Genomic DNA, 20,798 nt, shown 5'->3' with positions numbered 1-20,798 from the left:
GATAAGGTTCCAAAATGGATGGACACAGAGTTTGCATACTGAGAGGGGAAGAAAAAAAAAATCTCTGTGGAGTTATAACTCCACAATGAACTCCACACAGAAAGCAGTATCAGCTTCCCCTCCTAGGAAGCCACCATTCTCCTCTACAGTAAATGCAGGGAGACTAGACAACAGATGGCTCACAGCTCTAGTTAATCAGCACCCATTTGCACTATCACCGTTAAACAACCAGGGATCCTTTCACCTGACCTTCTAGCCCCTCAGGGCCTCAAAAGAGTAAGAGTAAACCCAAAGCTGGCTCTTGAGGGCACCATGGCTGGTTAGAAGCTATTTCCTCTGTGTGATCCTTGGAGGAGTTGGAATAATTTCCATTCATCGTCTTTAGCAAGCAGATGAGTTGCACCTTTGCTTTCAAAATAATTTCTTGGAGCCAGCAGGGTCATGTGTCCTGTACATGGTGGCAACCAGTCCTTTTCTCTTTTCTTGTTCCTTCAGTATGTCTTTCAGAGCAACAAATTCTTATAAATTCTGCACACTCCGAATTAACGCGTTGCAGAAATACCACATCATGTGGTTTCCCCCCCTTATTATTTTATCTTCACAGTTGGTATCAGGACAAATAACAACTTATCAGCTACACTGTGTTGGGATTTCTCAGTTCATAGTTACAAATGTGACTTAATTATGGCTCATCTCATGACGAGTGCAGGATGGTCTCTGCTCCACTGACCAGGATAACCAGTTTTGAAGCTCCACCCTCCACTACTTGTCTTTTTAAAAGATTTAGTAAAAAACTTAGGTTTCCAAACCAAAACACACACAGAACACTTTTCATTGTTTCTCCTCTTTCTTTCAAGACAACACATCTCCTTCCAACTTGTTCCAAAATTGTTTTAGATATTCTAGTTCTTTTGTTTTCCCATATAAATCTTAGACTCAGTTCCTACAAAAAAATTCTACAGGGATTGTAATTGACAATGTATTGAATTTTGGATCAACAACCTAGTGGTTAGAAGCTGTGCTGGAATCCCAAAGGCAGGCACTTCTAATCCACGAGCTGCTCCGTGGGAGAAGGATGGGCAGTTTCCTCTTTCCTCCCATGCGACTGACTGCCTCTGAAAAACCCGCTGGAGGATCAGCTACGGTCTCTTTGGACTCAACGGCACACACCAACAACTCCTTAAGGGGGAGCTCTAGTGGCCTTAAAGGTAAGGAGTTATACAGCTGCTCTGTGGGATCTGAAGCTTCAAAACATCTGCTGGAGGGGTAGCTAGGAATCGGGTCCGACTCAACAGCAATGAATTGAGTGGAACATCTCAAAACCGAATCTTCCAATTGAGAATCAGCATCTCAAAACAATACAATAGCCCTATTTTTTCTTCTTTCTCATTAAATCAATTTTGCTTTCATAGACTAAGTTGTACTTGTGATGTAGTATTCTTTTTTTTATATGACTGAATCTGGTTCTGCTCGAGTCCCTTCTTGATGTAAATGGTTAACAAACAGTTGACATATTGGGAGCCTGGAAGATTGTGACTCTTCAGGCATGACTCTAAAGAAAGGCCTGGTGATCGACTTGAAAAGACTCGGTCACTGAAAACCTTATGGAGCACAGTTCTACGTTGACACACACAAGGCTCTAGGACTTGGGGTTAAAAATTCACTCAAAGATTACGGACAGATTTCATTTCTAATATTTTCTTGAGGGTTTCTAGTTCTCAACGCATCAAGGATACTATATCTCATTTTCTCATAATGTCTTTGCTTGGTTTTGGTAGCAGAGTAATACCATCTTCAAAAATGAGTTGGTAACTACCTTCTTCTTTTGTATTTTCTTGAAAACTTTGCCTAGACTTGCTATTACTTATTCCTTTAAAAAAAACCCCACAAAACTCTAATGATGTGTTCTGTACAAAGGTGGGCTGCTAATTCAAAAGCGATACCTTTCTCCAGTGGCTCAAATCCGTCAGTAGCTCATGGGATAAAGGCGGGCAGTGTCCGCTCACTGTGATTCACAGCTTCGGAAACCCAATGGAGGGCTGGCTCTGAGTCAGAACCAATGTGACAGCAGTGAGTTTGAGGCTACTCATTATAATTATTTGGCAGACTCTTCCAGTGACAGCATCTGGGTCTAGGGGTCTTTTTGTCCATCTTTCTGCTGAAGGCACTCTAAATCCCTATGAGAGGAGACTGCCCAGCTTTTCCTCAGTGGTGCAGCTGGTGGATGTGGATGAAATGCACTACACTGTCAGAGCTCCTTAACCACAGATAGGTTCATAATGAATGCCTGTGGTTAAATGTAATAATATGTTAACATGTTCTTTTTCACTCCTGCTATTGGCAATTTGTGTCTTTGCTTTTCTTTGCAGTCTGGCTACAAGTTTATCCATTTTATTGATCTGTAAGAATCAGCTTTTGGCTTTATTCCTTTCCCTTATATTTTTCTCTTTTAAATTACATTGGTTTCTGTATTATATTATTTTCTTTCTTCTGCTTGTTTTGCATTTAGGTTTATTAGGATAGAAATAAAATTATGGATTTGAGACTTTTTTTCATATTATGAGCATTTCATACTGTAAAATATCTCAGTTGGTAATGGCTTAGCTAGATCCCACAGACTTTGGTATTTTGATCTAGTGTGTTCTCATTTTTATTCAGTTCCAAATATTTTCTAATTCTCTTCTAGAAACCTTTTTGACTCATGGATTATTTAGAAGTATACTGCATAACTCCTAAATATTTGAGGATTTTCCCAGAAACCTTTGTTATTGATTTTTATTTTCATTCCACCATTAAGATTTCAAGTCATTGCCCATGAGCTGGAACTGACAGCTGATCCTCAGCAAATGTCAATAGGCTTTAAATCACACAGGAGGAGACTGCTTATTGTTCTCCCTTACAGCACTGGTGGTAAGGAACTGTGCTGCCACCACAAAGGGACATAGTTTAAATCTACCAGCTGCTCCACAGGAAAAGATGATCAGTCTCCTCCCATTCGATTTACGGCCTCTGACTCCACTGGAGGGCCAACTATGGGTCTGTTCCAACACAGCACTGGTGGAATTGAACCACCATAGAGACACTGGTGTTGGGTTATCAGTGCACTTACCTATGGACTACACGATCAAAGCTCCCTATCCGAGGATGGCAGTATGCACTTTGAATGACTGCTATTTTTAAAATTTGCTAAAAAACGTATTACGGCCTAGACTGTGGCATATTTTCAACAATAAGCCTTGTGCACTCAGAGTATATATTATGCAGCTCCTTATTTTGTGGTTCCTTTCAAGGATCAAATCTCTTTCAGGTGCCTTACATATTTTATTTTTAATTAATTTTGTTCAGACTTTATATCATTGCTCTTAGTGAGATGCTTACTCTGTTACAAAGTATCACAACTATTTTACCCTTAGCTAGAACCCACAGACTTCTTGTAATACAAAACATTCTACACTTTTTTTTAGTGTGTGTGTACCGTCAAATCAGATCTGACTGGTACAGGAGGAGACTGTCCCTCCTTCCCTGGCAGAGCATCTGGTGGATTCAAACCATGTGCCTCTGGGATTGCAGTGCAGCTTCTTGCCACTAGGCCACCAGAGCTCCCCCAAAATTCTACACTTTTAAATCAGTATGTGTTGGATTTCTCTTTATTTTAAGGGAGGAAAAAAGTCCTAAAGCATGCATATTCACAAATTCACAATGTACAAACTCAAATGCCAATAATGCTGAGTAGAAGTGATTTCCTTCAACTAGAATTCTTTTCCACTCTAGTTAACCTAAAGGAAATGACATTAGAAACTAATTTTCTCATTGTTATTGAGTCAGGACGCACAGGTGACCTTCCATTGGCTTCCGGGACTGTAAGGCAGATTGCATATCTTTCCCTCTCAAAGCCATGTGTGGATTTGAACCACCAGAGTTTGGTTTAGCAGCACAACATCCTACAGACCATGCCACCAAAGCTTCCTTTAGGAATTAGTTTTACGGGGGTGGGGGCGGGGGTTGGAGGGGGAGCACCAAATTTTACTTTTATCTTAATGAGAATAAAATTACTTACCAAATATTTTCACAGTATTTATAAATGAAAACCCTAACTGCTGTTGAGCCAGAGCCAACTCACAGCAACTTCAGCAGGCTTTCAGAGGCTGTGAAGTGCATGAGTTGAGACTGCCCAGCTCTCTCCCGTGGAGCTGCTGATGGATTCAAGCTGTCAGAAAGGTGTAACTCCCCACACATTTTGTATCAGAAGAATGCCTCTTTGGGTTTTACTAACTATGAAAAGGCATTTAACCAGGAGGATAATAAACTATGGCTAACATTAAGAAAAGATTGGTATGCATAGGAATCAGATCGATTACATCTGCGGAAAAAACTGCTGGAGAAGCTCACTATCAGCTGTGAAAACCAGGCCAGGAGCTGATTGTGGAACAGACCACCAACTACTCATATGTAAGTTCAAGCTGAAGCTGAGGAAAATTAAACCGAATCCACAGGAGCCAAAGTATGACTTTGAGTTCACCCCACCTGAATTTCAGAATCATCTCAGGAACATGTTTGAGGCCTTGAACACTCATGAGCGAAGACCAGATGAATTGTGGGAAGATGTCAAATGTGTCAACCAGGAAGAGTGCAAACGGTCATTACAAAGACAGAAGAGGAAGAAAAGACCAAAATGGATGTCAGAAGAAACTCTGAAGATTGCACTGGAGCTCAGTTGGTAATGGCTTAGCTAGATCCCACAGACTTTGGTATTTTGATCTAGTGTGTTCTCATTTTTATTCAGTTCCAAATATTTTCTAATTCTCTTCTAGAAACCTTTTTGACTCATGGATTATTTAGAAGTATACTGCATAACTCCTAAATATTTGAGGATTTTCCCAGAAACCTTTGTTATTGATTTTTATTTTCATTCCACCATTAAGATTTCAAGTCATTGCCCATGAGCTGGAACTGACAGCTGATCCTCAGCAAATGTCAATAGGCTTTAAATCACACAGGAGGAGACTGTCCATCTCTCCAGAAATAGATGGTATACCAATTGACGTATTTCAGCTAATAGATGCTGCCCTGGATGTGCTCATCAAGTTGTGCCAAGAAATCTGGAGAACAATCACTTGGCCAACTGACTGGAAAAGATCTATATTTGTTCCCATTCCAAAGAAGGGTGACCCAACTGAGTGTGGAAACTACAGAGCAATATCATTGATTTCACATGCAAGCAAGATTCTACTGAAGATTATCCAAAAACGACTGGAACAGCACATCAGCAGAGAACTGCCAGAAGTCCAGGCTGGGTTTAGAAGGGGTCGTGGTACTAGGGATATTGTAGCTGATGTTAGATAGATCTTAGCTGAAAGCAGGGAATACCAAAAGAATGTCTATCTGTGTTTCATTGATTATGCAAAGGCGTTTGACTGTGTGGATCATAACAAACTGTGGCTGTCTCTAAGAAGAATGGGAATCCCAGAACATTTAATCGTGCTAATGCAAAACCTATACTTGGACCAAGAGGCAGTCGTCAGAACAGAGCAGGGTAACACTGCATGGTTCAAAATGGGAAGGGTGTACGCCAGGGATGTGTCCTGTCTCCACACCTTTTCAACCTGTAGGCAGAGCAGATTATCTGAGAGGCTGGGCTCTATGAGGAGAAGTGTGGCGTCAGGATTGGTGGAAGATCTATTAACAATCTGCGTTATACAGATGACACAATTCTGCTTGCTGAAACTGAAGAGGACCTCAAACACTTGCTGCAGAGAGTCAAGGACTGCAGCCTTCAGTATGGACTGAGGCTCAATGTCAAGAAGACAAAGATTCTCACCACTGGGCCAACTGGTAGCGTCAGGATGGATGGTGAAGAGAATGAGATTGTTCACAGCTTCAGTTTGCTCGGCTCCATGGTCAACATTCTTGGCACCAGCAGCCAGGGAATCAAAAAACGTATTGCAATGGGAAAGTCTGCGGTTAGGGACCTCTCTAAAGTACTCAAGAGCAACGGTGTCTCTCTGGAGACTAAGGTGCGCCCGATACAGGCCATGGTCTTTGCAATCACGTGTTAGAATAGAAGGAGAATTGATGTCTTTGAGCTGTGGTGCTGGAGAAGAGTATTGAATATACCATGGACTGCCAAGAAAACAAACAGATTCATCCTGGAGAGGGTTAAACCAGGCTATTCCTTGGAGGCAAGGATTCTGGGGCTTCGTCTGACATACTTTGGACATGTTGTAAAGAGGGACAGGTCCTTAGAGAGGGACATCATGCTTGGAAGGGTGGAGGTACAGCGCAGGAGGGGAAGACCCTCTATGAAGTGGATTGATTTAGTGACTGGGGTAATCGGGATGGGTGTGTCAGAGGCAGTGCGACTGGCATAGGATAGAGCAGGGTTTAAGGCTGTTGTACACAGGGTTGCTATGAGTCGTCAAAGACTTGATGGCACACAACAACAACAACAACATTAAGAAGAATGGGAATGCCAGAACATTTGATTGTGCTTGTGTGAAATCTATCCCTAGGTTGTATCACCAGAGTGCCTTATTTACAAATGAAGGATATAAATGTAAATAAAGATTATTACCTTTACATTTAGGAGGGTCACTACTCCATTTTGTTTCTGAAGAACAAATAAGAGTTCTGTTTCCAATAAGTGAAAATTCATCTCCACTTGTAGGGTTACAACTATAATGAACTACCTCATGGTATGCATAGACGTCCTTTACATTGCTGTATTTTCCATTGTCTATTTTGGGAGGTGGTGGACATTTAGCAACTGCAAATGAGGCGGACAAGAAAAGGAAATAATTAGTATACATATATATACACAGCAAACAGGAAATGAACGGTATAAAACTAAAATTAAGACACCATTAGATCAAATGCCTTCAATAAATTCATTAACCCACAAGTTCCATAAGCTAGTTACAAATGCAGTAATCATTTGGAAGAGGGTTTCTATTTTAAAAAAATCTATTACCCCAAAATTTAGACTGTTAACTTAAAAATTGGCTTTCAGAGTAAAAGTCATTTTCTTATAGTGTGATGTGCCTGTGTTTACCAGCAAGGACATGCTCAGTTTTGTTCTGGTAATCATAAGGACTCTCAGAAGGAGAGATCCTTACGATGAAAAAAAAGAAAGTATGAGCTGTTGAAGAAGGAGAAAATGCAATTCTTGTTGAAAAATATTTCACCATTTAAGTATATCTATTCTCTGAATCAGTGGTTCACACAAATACCAAGAAATGACTATTTTTAAAAATTCTCATTCATGTGACATGAGCGAGTGTACAGTGAAATTTTCCTCAGACTGCAACAGCAGACTGAATGGGGTCGTGAATATGAAAATCTAGCTGTCTTCCTTGAAGCCAAATATTGAAAACATATGCCAATATAGAGAATAACCCCACTTATTCTCAATACTTTTTTTTGTTTTGGAAAATTTTTATTTTTCACTGAAGTATATTACATATATTAACATATACTGAATTTATTATACATGAACATTTTAGAAATATCTCCGTTTTCATTCTAATATGATAAATATCAGCAGGTACAAAGAAAAGCTATGTGGGGTCCTTTTTAGTTTAAAATTTAAAAAGTTTATTAAAGGGATCCCAAGGCCAAGATGTTTAAGAATGTCTAGTCTATATTATAGAAACAGAATTTACTTACCATCACATATTGGTGGGTTTTGGTCCCAATTAAGTGTCGTGTCAATAAGAATACACGTTAAAATGGCGTCTGAACCTACTAAGTTATAGCTAAATGAGAAAAGAAAGGTTATTGTTTTCTTCAGCAGTTAACAAAATGTTCACAGAGTGGTCTTTCTACACTGCAGTAGCTTTAAGAAGAGGTTTCATAAGTCTAAGTACTAACCGAATCGACTATTTTTTTTTTGAAGGGTGAAACCAGTTGCTTTTCCCCTGGATCCCAGTCTTTCTTTTTTATTTTGTGTGAGTGTTCTGTCAAATCAGATCTGACAGGCACAGGAGGAGACTGTCCCTCCTTCCCCGGCAGAGCATCTGGTGGATTTGAACCGTGCACCTCCAGGACTGCAGTTGCAGCTCCCTGCCACTAGGCCACCAGAGCTCCCCATCTGAATCAACTATTTAATCCAACAAAGCACTCATTTGAATGCATCACAGCCCAGGCTAAAAGTGTCTCCCTAAATCTACCATGCCTATTTGGCCTGTTTGCTATCTCCTGCAATCACATTCCACTTTCACTTTTGTGCCTTTGTTCATACAATTCTGCTCAATAAGAACAAGGATCAAAGAAAAAAAGATTAAGCTCTAGAGCCAGATTGTCTTTAACTGCCCCACTTCTCCAATTTTAGCTATTTGATAATGAGAAAGCAATTTTCCTTAACTTCCTCAACTATAAAATTCCACTGTGCAAGCCTCCAAATTGATTCAATTCTGACTCATTGTACCATCTATCGGGTTTCTGAGGATGTAAATCTTTACAGGAGATTGCCCATCTTTCTCTCAAGGAGTGGCTGAAGGAACTGAACTGCTGAACTTTTGGTTAGTAGTCCTATATCTTACACACCAAGCCACCAGGACTCTTGCATCTATAAAAAGGGATTAACTATACAAATTTCACAGGTTTATTCTCAGGATTAAATAAATTCGCATCAGGTACATAAATGCTATTTAAGTATTAACTCTTATTGATAGTTTTAATGTTATCTTTGTAGGTGCACATAGCTCAGGAAAACCTCTATTCTAAAATCTTCCTTGATTTAAATTCACAATGTTTTTGTTATGTATTATCAAGTCAAGCCACTCATAGTGAACCCATGTACAACAGCTCTGAATCCTGCTCTATCCTGATCCAATCTCATCATCTTTGATACACCCATTCCCATTACCCCAGTCACTAAGGTAATTCATCTCATCAAGGGTCTTTCTCTCCTGTGCTGTTCCTCAGCCTCCCAAGCATGATGTCCCTCTCCAAGGACTGATCCCTTCTTGCAACATGTCCAAAGTATGTCTGACAGAGCTTCAGAATCCTTGCCTCCAAAGGAGCAGCCTGGTTTCACCCTCTCTAGGACAAACCTGTATGTTCTCCTAGCAGGCCATGGTATATTCAATACTCTTCTCTAGCACCACAACTCAAAGGCATCAATTCTCCTTCTATCCTCCCTAGTCATTGTCTAGTTTTCTAGACAGTAACTGCGAAGACCATGGCCTGGATCAGTCACACCTTAGTCTCCAGACTGACATTGTTGCTCTTCAGGACTGTCCATGACAGCAGATTTTCCCAATGCTATTTGTCTTTTGATTTCTTTATTGCTGTTACCACAGGTGTTGATTGTGGATACAAATGAAATAACTAACAAATTCAATTTTTTCTTTATCTATCACAATATTCCCCATTGGTCCAGTGATGAGTATTTTTGTTTTCTTGATGTTGAGATGTAATCCATATTGATGGCTATTGTCACCCATCTTCAGCAGCAGTGTTTCAAGTCCTCTACACTTGCAACAAACAAAGTGTGTTATCCACATAATGAAGGTTGTTGATGAGTTCTCCTCCAGTCCTGATGAGTATTTTTGTCTTCTTGATGTTGAGATGTAATCCATATTGATGGCTATTGTCACCCATCTTCAGCAGCAGTGTTTCAAGTCCTCTACACTTGCAGCAAACAAAGTGTGTTATCCACATAATGAAGGTTGCTGATGAGTTCTCCTCCAGTCCTGATGCCACATTCTTTGTTATATAGTCCAAATTCTCAAATTATTTGCTCAGCATATAGACTGAATAGGTATGGAGAAAAGATACAACCCTGATGCATAACTATCTTGACTTTGAACCACACAATGTTCCCTTATTATGTATGGGTAATATTTTCCTGGTCTAGATTTTGTATGAGCACAATTAAGTAATCTAGGATTCCCGTTCTTCCCAAATGTTAGCCATAATTTGTGAAGTGCAGGCTGGGTTTAGAAGAGACTGTGGTACTAGGGATATTATAACTAATGTCATAAGGATCTTGGCTGAAAGCTGGATGTACCAGAGGATTGTCTGTGTTTTTCATTGACTGTGCAAAGGCATTTGACTGTGTAGATCACAACAAACTGTGGCTGACTTTGAGAAGGATGGGAATCCCAGAACACTTGATTGTGCTAATGTGAAACCTATACTTGGACCAAGAGGCAGTCATCAGAACAGAGCAAGGAAACACTGCATGGTTCAAAATTGGGAAGGGCGTACACCAGGGATGTGTCCTGTCTCCATACCTTTTCAACCTGTATGCAGAACAGATTATCCAGGAGGCTGGGATCTATGAGGAGAAATGTGGGGTCACGATTGAGCTGCGTTATGCAGATGACACAACCCTGCTTGCTGAAACTGAGGAGGACCTGAAGCGCTTGCTGCAGAGGGTCAAGGACTGTAGCCTTCAATATGGATTGAGGCTCAATGTCAAGAAGACAAAGATTCTCACCACTGGACCAATTGGCAGCATCAGGATGGATTGTGAAGAGATTGAGATTGTTCACAGCTTTAGTTTGCTTGGCTCCACAGTCAACAGTCTTGGCACCAGTAGCCAGGAAATTAAAAGACATATTGCAATGGGAAAGTCTGCTATTAGGGACCTCTCCAAAGTACTGAAGAGCAGTGGTGTCTCTCTGGAGACTAAGGTGCATCTGATACAGACCTTGGTCTTTGCTATCACTTGTTATGCATCAGAGAGTTAGACAAAGACTAAGGAGGATAGAAGGAAAATTGATACCTTTGAGCTGTGGTGCTGGAGAAGAGTATTCAGGGTACCATGGTCTGCTAGGAAAACAGACTCATCCTGGAAAGGGTTAAACAGGGCTGCTCCCTGGAGGTAAGGATTGTGAGGCTCCGTCTAACATACTTTGGACATGTTGTAAGGAGGGATTGGTCCTTGGAGAAGGACATCACACTTGGGAGGTTGGAGGGACAGTGCAGGAGGGAAGGCCCTCTATGAGGGGGATTGATTCAGAGACTGGGGCAATAGGGATGGGAGTGTTGGAGATAGTACGATTGGCACAAGACAGAGCAGAGTTTAGGGCTGTTGTACATAGGGTTTTTATGAGTCACAAGCGACTCAACGGCACATAACAACAACAACAACAGAGCCTCTCTTTGAAAAGCTTCACTCCTTCCTAGCAGTCTCAAAGATGAAGCTTTCCAACTGAGAGATCCTGACCAACATGATGGGCTAGTACAAAGAGTACAGAATATATACAGTTATATTTTGGATATTAAAATAGCTTTGGCTGTGAATTCTACCTATTACTTCTGTAAGCCCCACATTAAGAGTTGTTGTTGTTGTTGTTGTGTACTGTAAAGTTGGAACAGACCCATAGCTGACCCTCTAGTGGGTTTTTAGAAGCAGCTAATAGCATGGGAGAAGACTACCCATCCTTCTTTGGAGGAGCAACTGGTAGATTCAAACAGCATGCCTTCGGGATTGCAGTGTAGTAGGCCACCAGAACTCCCTTCTGAGAGTTGGTGTATTATAGTATTACTAAACTGCTAGTTAGCTCACTCCCAGAGCTACCGACTTGATGCTCTAGCTCACTCCCAGAGCTACAGACTTGATGCTCTAATATTTCTAGTTTATCATGAAAGAAAAGTGAATGAGGGAACTAATCATTAAAATGAATCATTAGTAAACTGGTGGCCTAGTGGCAAGAAGCTGCACTGCAATCCCAAGGGGATGTGGTTTGAGGCAGCAGCTGATCTGCAGGAGAAGGATGAGGAATCTCCTTCTGTGCAATTAACTGCCTCTGAACACCCACTGAAGAGTCAGCTATGGGTCGGTTCTGACTTTGCGGTACACAACAACAACAACAACAAACTAATGATTACTATCCTTTTAATACAATTTACTACTACTTGATGAAACACTATTCTATAATGTTACTTTCCTTCAAATAAAATTTATTTCTATTTTTTATGCATCATCTCAGCCTCATAAAAATTACCAGAGTTGCAGGGAGATGAGTGCAATTTTTCACACAGAGAGCAAAAGGAATTAAATTTATATGAATGCTGAAGAACAGATGCAAAACAAAGAATTAAATTAGTAACATCTACTTCATCTCCTCCCAGGAACAATATACTTACCCCTCATTACAAATATATTTAATTTGTGTGCCCAAGAGAAGGTTTCCATTTAAGAACTCTATACGGCCATTTAAGAGATCTTCTGGAATGGGACATGATTTTTCTGAAAGAAAATAATTTTAAAATTTGTTTTTTTATACAAGCTTCAAAACATATTTGAAGCAAAGATCCAAAGTCCACATTGCTCTTCTGAATGAAAAGGAGTATAATTTCCTTGATTTAACTAGTAGAAGGACAAATACAATGCCGGGGAAAAAAGATTCCCTGGAGATTTCTCACAGCCTAGGGGGAAAAGGTAAAATACTGTTTTATAAAACCTAGATTCTAGGTAAGAGCAGAGTAAACAAAACTATATCCACTGGTGTGTAGTTGATTTTGACCCACACGGACCATCATTAGATTTTTAAGGCTGTGAGTCTTCAAGGGAGGAGATTACCTTATCTTTTCTCAGAGGAGCTGAAGGATTTGAACCATCAGCTTTTCAGTTAACAGCCCGACGACCTGTTACCCACTATGCCACCAGGGCTACTTAACAGTAGACTATGAACCCTAAAGTGTGAGAAAAATCTCTACAGTAAGAGAAATGAAAGGACAAGGAAATAAAACATATTGTTTACTTACTTCTACAACCATCTGCGACAACTGGCCAGGTGTTATTTTCCTGACAAACAATAGTCATGTTAGCAAGAGGCACCCTTCTTTTGTATCCTATGCGACATTCATATTGAGCTGTGTCTCCAGGAGAATAACTCTCACGGCTATCCTTGACCACCATACCAGGAAACTGTGGGGGCTGATCACAGGCATCTAGGAAATAGGGAATGAGAACGTAAAGTACTGATATGAGTCACACACGCCACAGACTGTGGTTTGACAACAGGGAGTACAGAATAAATGGGAAGGCCCTTGTCAAGACAGTAAAGACTGTTCAGTCCTTGCTTTTATTAAAAGAGCACAGGGCTGACAGCTGGTAGTTAACGGTAAATGTTCCTCACTTCCTTTAAATAACATTACATTGAAGTCCCATTCAACAATAAACATGAGAGACATAGCAACATTATTCCTTATTTTAAAACTATATAAAGAAAGGCATTTTTCACCTTTGTCTTATGGTTTTATGAGAAACAGAACCAATGAGAGAAACAGACATATGGATATTTATTTTCAAGAAATGGCTCACGAGATTGTGAGAACAGTGACTCCAAGGACCATAGCTCAAATGAAAGGCTGGAAACTGGGATAGTCTATCTATTTTACAGTTTGAGGCTGAATTTTCTCCCGTGAAAGCCCTCAGTTTTTTGCTCTTAAGGCCTTCAAATGATTGAATGAGACTCAGCTACATTATTAGGCGTAATCTACTCTAACACAAACATACATTCATTCACACACATACCAGAATGGACTCATAACTGATCCTCCAGCAGGATTTTTTGAGGCTGTTAATTACACACCCACCTATCTCCTGCAGTTTTACCTAAAGTCAACTATAAATACCTTCACAGCAATCACAGCACATTCTTACTAATGTTTGACTAAATAACTAGATATCATTTCTGAGCTGAATTTTAAACTATGTAGTATTTATTCCCTTTCCAGAGTACTGAAAAGCAATGATGTCAGTCTAGAGACTAAGGTGCACCTGATCCAGGCCATGGTCTTCACAATTACTTGCTATGCATCAGAGAGCTGGAAAATGACTAAGGATGACAGAAGAAGAAGAATCGATGCCTTTAAGTTGTGGTGCTGGAGATAAGTCTTGAACATACACCATAAACTGCCAAGAAAACAAATAGGTCTGTCTTGGAGAGGGTGAAACCAAGTTTCTCCTTGGAGGCTAGGACTTTAAAGCTTTATCTTACATACTTTGGGCATGTGGTCAGGAGGGACCAATCCCTGGAGAAGGACATCTTGCTCAGAAGACTAGAGGGACAGCACAGGAGAGTAAGATCCTGGATGAGATGAATTGATATAGTAACTAGGGCAATGGGGGTTAGGTGTCGGAATTAGTGAGACTGGCTCAGGACAGGGCAGGCTTCAGAACTGATGTACATAGGGTTGCTATGAGTCACAGGAGACTCAATGGCACGTAACAACAAAAACAAGTGCCCCCTTGTTTTATATGGACAAAAGCTTCTTGGTCTATGTATAAGTTTTGCACAAGCACAATTAAATATTCTGGAATTCCCATTCTTTCCAATGTCATATTTGATGAAGAATGTGGCATCAAGATTGGAGGATAAATCATCAGCAACCCATGTGATGCAGATGATGCAATCTTACTTGCTGTAAGTGAAGATGACTTGAAACACTACAGAAGAACAAAGACAATAGCCTTCAATATGGAGTGTATCTCAACATCAAGAAAACAAAAATCCTTACCACTGGACCAATGGGGAACCATGTGTCAACTATTTCATTTTACTTGAATCCACAATCAACACGCAAGGTAACAACAGTCAAGAACTCCAGAGACATAGTGCAATTATTCATATATATTTTGTTTTATATAATTAATCATATTGCTCTGAGACCACTAACACTCTCTTCATGTTCCCACTGCACCTTTCCTATTTCTTTGCCCCTCTGTCCACTAACCTCTGCTATCCTAGTGCTTCCCCCCATTTTCTACCTCCCTTCTCTCCTCCTCCCCTTTTGAACCTATATAGATAGATACGTAAGATATATCTATATACAAGATATCTATATCTCTCTATCTCTATATAGATATAGATTAGATATAGAGATATATAGATATCAATATCTCTATCTATATCTATATAGATAGAGATATCTCTATAGCTATATATCTACATATCTATATATGGATATAGATGGATAGATATAGATAGATAGAGATAGAGATAGATAGATATAGATACCTTGCTCAGTTATTCTCAGATTTTCGTAATGTACCTGAATGAAACACAACGTATATGAACAACTATATGCAAACCAAGGGGAAAAAAACTAAGGAAAGGTTAACATACAGACTTATTCTTAGATGGTTATCAGGGAATGGTAAGGGAGGGAGGAGGTATGAAAATTAACTGGGTAAAGGGAAAGGAAATATACAATATATACAATAAGAGGTTAGTCAGTGTAGTTACTTTAATAAACTTTTAGTCAAATTAAAAAGAATTTTTAAAGTTTAAAAAAATTTTAAAAAGACTTATTTCATTGGAAAAATCTGCTGTCAAGGACTTCTCCATGGTGCTAAAGAGCAATGATGTCAATTCAAAGACTAAGGTGCCTTTGAGCCAAGCCATAATCTTTTCAATTACTTCCTGTACACATCAAAGTTGGGCAATGAATAAAGATGACAGAAGAATAAATGCCTTTGAGTTGTGGCATTGGAGAATAGTACTGAACATCCCCATGGACTGTCAAGCGAATAAACAAGTCTGTCATGGAGCAGGTGCAAACAGAGAGCTCCTCAGAGGCAAGGATAGTGCAACTTGGGTTTCACATACTTTGGGCATGTTTTTAGGAGGGGCTGGGCCTTGCAAAAGGATATCATGTGAGTAAAAGTAGATGGTCAGAGGAGAGGAAGACCTTCAACAAGATGAATTAACACAGTGACAGTAACAATGGACTGGAGCAAATCAGAGATGGGGAGGATGGCATAGGATCAGGCAAGGTTCAGATCTGTTATTTACAGGGTCACTGAGAGTCACGGTTGACTCAATGGCATCTAACAACAACATCTCCAAGCTTAACTGACATATAAAGCAAATCATCACAGCTTAGTGAATCACCACTTCAGTCAATTTGTCACTCAGATATGTATGTCCTTGAACAATACTCTATCTAAAAAAAAAAAAAGACAAGACAAAATCGTAATTTTGCTTAAAACAACTATCCTGTGTACAACCAAAACACACTCACTAACCCTCTCTCTGCCTCTCCCACCTCCCAGCATGCTGTCTTTTTCCAAGGACTGCTCCCTCCTGTCACTATGGCTCCATGTATGTCAAACATTTCAATCTCCTTGCTTCTAAGGAGCCCCTGACTGCACTGCCTCTAAGACAGACTTGTTTGCACATTTGGTAGTGCATGGGCTATACAGCCCTCTTCTCCAGTGCCACAATTCAAAGGTAGGCGGCTCTTCTTCTAGCAGAGCATCATGCTGGGACAGGCAGGTCGTAAAAGAGAAAGAGAGGAAGACCTTCCACAAAATGGACTGACAGTGACTGTGGAACAGTGGGCTTGAGCATCCAGAGATGGTGAGGCTGGGGCAGACACAGCAAATTAAAACCTGTTGTTCAGCATTCTGGGACTATGCACTGAAAAGATTTTGGCATTTCCTGCCATTCTTTTGCATTTATGCATTTGTATTTTAGTTTTAACAAAGACAGGTTTGTAAACACAATGTATATAAATTTTCTATGCAAACCAATATAAAATTAATTTAGATTTAAAAAGGAAAAAAATATGTTCTGTACATCTTGTTCCCTGCTTTTTTTTTTTTTTATATATTTATGGCTTTGAATTGTCAATCTTAGTTTGTATTTTCATTCCTGAGTTATTTAATGCCTTACAGATGCTTACTTTAGCAGATTTTTTCTACATTATCTACTAAATTTGAGGAGATTTATATTTGTTTATTTTGTTATTAAGTTGTGCATTTTGTTGTTGTTTATCTCATCAAGTAAATTGTTATTCTTAAGTAAAAAAAAACCACAAAAACCTGTTGTTCACAGGGTTGCTATGAGTAACAATCAACTCAGTGGCACCTAACACCACGCACACACACGCGCGCACACACACACATGCACACGCATCCTTTTTTTCCTTAATGATTTTTAATGCAACATATATATTTTTTACAGCATATTCTTTCCATTTAATTTTTCCCCTGGTAGTTATAAATTCTTTTATGGATTCACTCATTGTCATCCAGTTAGAAGTCACTCTTATTTGTCCCTACAGCAGGCTTTCAGAGGCTGTAAACGGCACACGGGAGGATGCTGCCAGTCTTTCTCTCAAAGAACAGGTAGTGGATTTGAACTGACTGCTTGCCTTTAGGCTCAGCTCAGTATCTTACCCATTTAGGACATCAAAGTTCTCCTACAGCAGGCTACATATGATAAACTCAAAAGCCTTGCTGTCAAACCAGAACCAAAATACTGGTTCCTTGGTTCCTTGGTTCCTTCGTTCGTTCCTTCGTTCGTTCCTTCGTTCCTTCCTTCCTTCCTTCCTTCCTTCCTCCCTCCCTCCCTCCCTCCCTTCCTTCTTTTTTTGCCTAATCCCCAAGGCGATTTATTGGGCAGACAGGGGTGGGTGGGGAAGAGGGGCTGTTTCTAGAAGGTCGCTTGGTGGTGAACCTTGGCTTGTGCTGGCGACGTGAAACCCTGTGAGGCAGTGGGAACTTGATCGTGGAGTCATGGAACTGCTTGACTGTGGGCAGGAGGCACTTGCTGGCAGTGATCTCCTCCACCTTCATGATCTGGATGGAGTGGGACCAGGCATGATGTCGTTCTGGACCTGGCACTCCCGGTACATGCCATAGTTCTTCACACGCAAGGGGGACTTCTCGAACACCTGTCAACAGTACACAATCTCCCCAGAAGACGTCTTCGTCTTTGTCAACTGTGACACAAAGGACCAGAAGCATGGCTGAGGCCGAAGATGCGCATGTGGTAAAGCAGTGGTGTTCGACACTTGGGGGTGGGCAGGCAGCGCCCCACCATCTGTACTCCCAAAGTGTTCCTGAGGCCGAGGCCTTCATAGTGATCTCTCAATGCTCTCTGCGACCCTCAAACGACAACACTGGTTTCTGTGAGGCAGTAAACTGTATGGGAATTAACTGCTCATCTTTCCTCAGGGCAGCTGCTGATGGATCCGAACTGTTAGAAAGGGGTGGTCTCCGGGTTAGCAGCAGTTTCATACAGACTAAGGCGTCAGCATACCCTTCAATATACGATAAAGCTGTTTCTATCCTTCTCCTTGACTCTTACTTCACTGTTTCTGTTACTGCTCTTCGGGGAAGGGCTAAAGTCTCTGCAAGCTTTGATATGATATCAAATAACAGGTCACCTGGCTTCTAGCTACACCTCCACAGATCTCCGTTTCCAGGTTCTTAAGGAAGTGATTCTTATCTGTGAGCATCTTTATAAAATCAGAGAAGTTCTCTTTCCCATCTCCTTCCATTTGCAAAGCATTTAACTTCTTTGCTTTGTGATGTGTTTGGTTTTGGAGAAATCCTGGAGACTCTTTATCCTGAGACAAATTATCAAAGGCTCCCAGCATCACTGAACACCTACCTATACAGTGAGAAAATGCTGGCTACCTAGTCAGCCTCATCTTTGTAGGTCATCCTTACCCTCTTTTTTAAAAAACAAACAAACCAACCAAGTAATCTGTTTTTTTCTAATTTTACAAAAGAGGTTCAGAGTTCACTAAAATTAATAAAATTTTTAAAAATGAAATGTAATCACTTAAGTTCTTTTTTTAATTTAGCCTATTCTTTCAAAATTGCAAAAATATTTATAAACTCTGTGCTAATGAAATATGCCCTTTCATTTCCCTCCCCTCCAATATTACTTGAGATTTCACAATAGTTCCTGGAAGGATGGATCTTGCTTTATCTCAAAGGAATTTTTCTGACATTAAAAAACTAAAGTTTGTTTTTGTTGGGTGTTTTTTTTTGGGTTGTTTTTTTTTAAAGAGGTTCAGAGGGATTAAATAATCTGTGGAAGACCAAGGATTCAAACCAAAGTTTGTCTGACTCCAAAAGTTGAGTCTACAAATCTTTTATAACTCCCGTTGTTAGAAATATAAGTTAATCCCAATTTATAAATAGTATAAAGTGTGGTGACTGCCCTTAAAGAAAATATTTGCTTAATATCTGTAAATACATATTGCTGAAATATATTTCTACCAGCATAAGAGAGAGGAAGTAGGGAAGACAAGCCAGGGAGGATGGAGAAAAGGAGGGAAGAAGAGAGAGAGAGAGAAGAAACAGAGGAGGAGGAGGAGAGGGAGAGAGACGGGAAGGAAGAAGGAAGAGAGGGAGAGAGACAGGAAGAGGAGGAGGAAGAGAGCCACACCCCCTTTTTTAAAAAAATCTTGATAATTTCAGTCCTCATTTCTGCAACTGCTCACAGACATGGTGATATTATATTATTATGTGCTGTCTAGTCAACTCTAAAAGAGCTCCTGTAGCCTACTGGCAAAAAGCTGCACTGTAATCCCGAAGATAAATGGTTCAAATAACTCACCTGCTGCTCCATGGGAGAAGGATGGACACTCTCCTCCTATGTGATTAACTGCCTCTGAAAACCTGCTGGAGGACCAGCTATGAGTTCTGACTCCATGGTATGCAACAACAATAACAACAGTCAACTCTAATTCCTAACTACAGGACAAGATAGAATAGCCCCACCCAGCAGAGTTTCTGAGGCTGAAATCTTTCCAGAAGCAGATGCCACACCTTTCTCTTCATGGAGTACTTCATGTGTTCCAACTGCTGCCATTTCAACTGGCAGCTGAGCACTCAATCTCTTTGCCACCGGGGCTCCTAGTGTTGCTCTTACTGTTCTGTGCTGTAGAGTCAGAATGGACCTGTAGCTGACTCCCTAGTGGACCTGCAGAGGCAGTAAACTGCATGGGTGGGTATCGCCCTTCTTTATCCCAAGGAGCAGCTGGTGGATTGGAAGCACATGCCTTTGGGTTTGGAGCGCAGCTCTTTACCACTGGGTCATCAGAGCTCCCAACTACAGGCTTTCCTTACGTCCTCAGTAAGTACCTCAGTTGGGTAGGATTCTTTGCTCAAGTGACCCAAAACTTCATTCCTGAAGGGTCTGGATTGAGTGGTTGTCATTCACCATGCAATTCCTGCACCAGCCAAAGACATAAGTGGAATGAGGATATGGGGAAAATAGGCAAATTTAATGGGAATGTGAGAGAAATCATGAATTCTGCATCCTTCCAGTCTTTAATGGTAGCACTAAATCCTGCAATCCCTGCAGGAATATGGTATTGTTTGTAGTTTGCTACATCTATTCATCACTTATCACCATGATTTGGTTCCAAAGATCAACTCATCATGCAAAAAAAAAACCAAAAAACCAACAACAACAAAACCCAAACAAAAAAATAACCAATGTAATGAACAAAGTGGCCTAGTAGCAAGAAGGTGCGCTGCAATACTGAAGGTAACACAGTTCAAATCCACCAGCTGCACCACAGGAGAAGGATGGGCAATCTCTACCCATTCGATTAACTGCCTCTAAAAACCCACCAGAGGGTCAGCTATGGGTCGGTTTTGATTCGATGGTATACAACAACAACAACATACAAAACTGTATAACTAACTGCCTTACCTGCTGCTTCTGCACCCTCTGTACAGATGGACTCAACTGTACCTGCTCAGGCAGAGATGGATACTGTAGACCACAGCTTACAGCTGGGAGGAACTTCCTATTCCTTATAGTTCAAAGTGTTCTTCTGCTCCCCTGACTTTAAAATCCTGGGCTCCCCTCCATGCTGGAGTTACCTCCTCCTCCACTTGCACCTCCTAGTCTCATGCTCCTCAGGGGTTCCCTACACATTTCTGGGATACGTTCCCCTGTATGAACATTTCCTGAATAGCTCCAAATACTAGTCCTTCCTACACTCTAACTAGCCAATTCAGAGCTGCTTCCATAACTAGTACTCCTTCCAGAAGGCCTGTTAAGCATCTTTTAGCCTGTCCCGTGCAG

At 40.6% G+C, this 20,798-nt stretch overlaps 1 protein-coding gene across 1 annotated transcript in view; it reads right to left on the bottom strand.

Moving 5' to 3' along the window:
* The window catches only part of LOC102853038, a 180,318-nt gene that overhangs the window by 134,668 nt on the left and 24,852 nt on the right, over positions 1-20,798 (bottom strand). The window contains exons 2-5 of the mRNA XM_006888006.1: positions 17,559-17,637; positions 12,718-12,903; positions 12,107-12,178; positions 6,572-6,763 (exon numbers count right to left, since the gene is read on the bottom strand). Of these exons, the coding sequence (XP_006888068.1) occupies positions 6,572-6,763; positions 12,107-12,178; positions 12,718-12,903; positions 17,559-17,637 (529 nt within the window). The remainder of the gene's footprint in view (positions 1-6,571; positions 6,764-12,106; positions 12,179-12,717; positions 12,904-17,558; positions 17,638-20,798) is intronic.

This window comes from Elephantulus edwardii, unplaced genomic scaffold, assembly GCF_000299155.1.
Source record: "Elephantulus edwardii isolate Elephantulus edwardi_28Jun2011 unplaced genomic scaffold, EleEdw1.0 scaffold00063, whole genome shotgun sequence".
Classification (NCBI taxonomy): Eukaryota; Metazoa; Chordata; class Mammalia; order Macroscelidea; family Macroscelididae; genus Elephantulus; species Elephantulus edwardii.
This window is presented reverse-complemented; position numbering and strand designations above follow the sequence as displayed.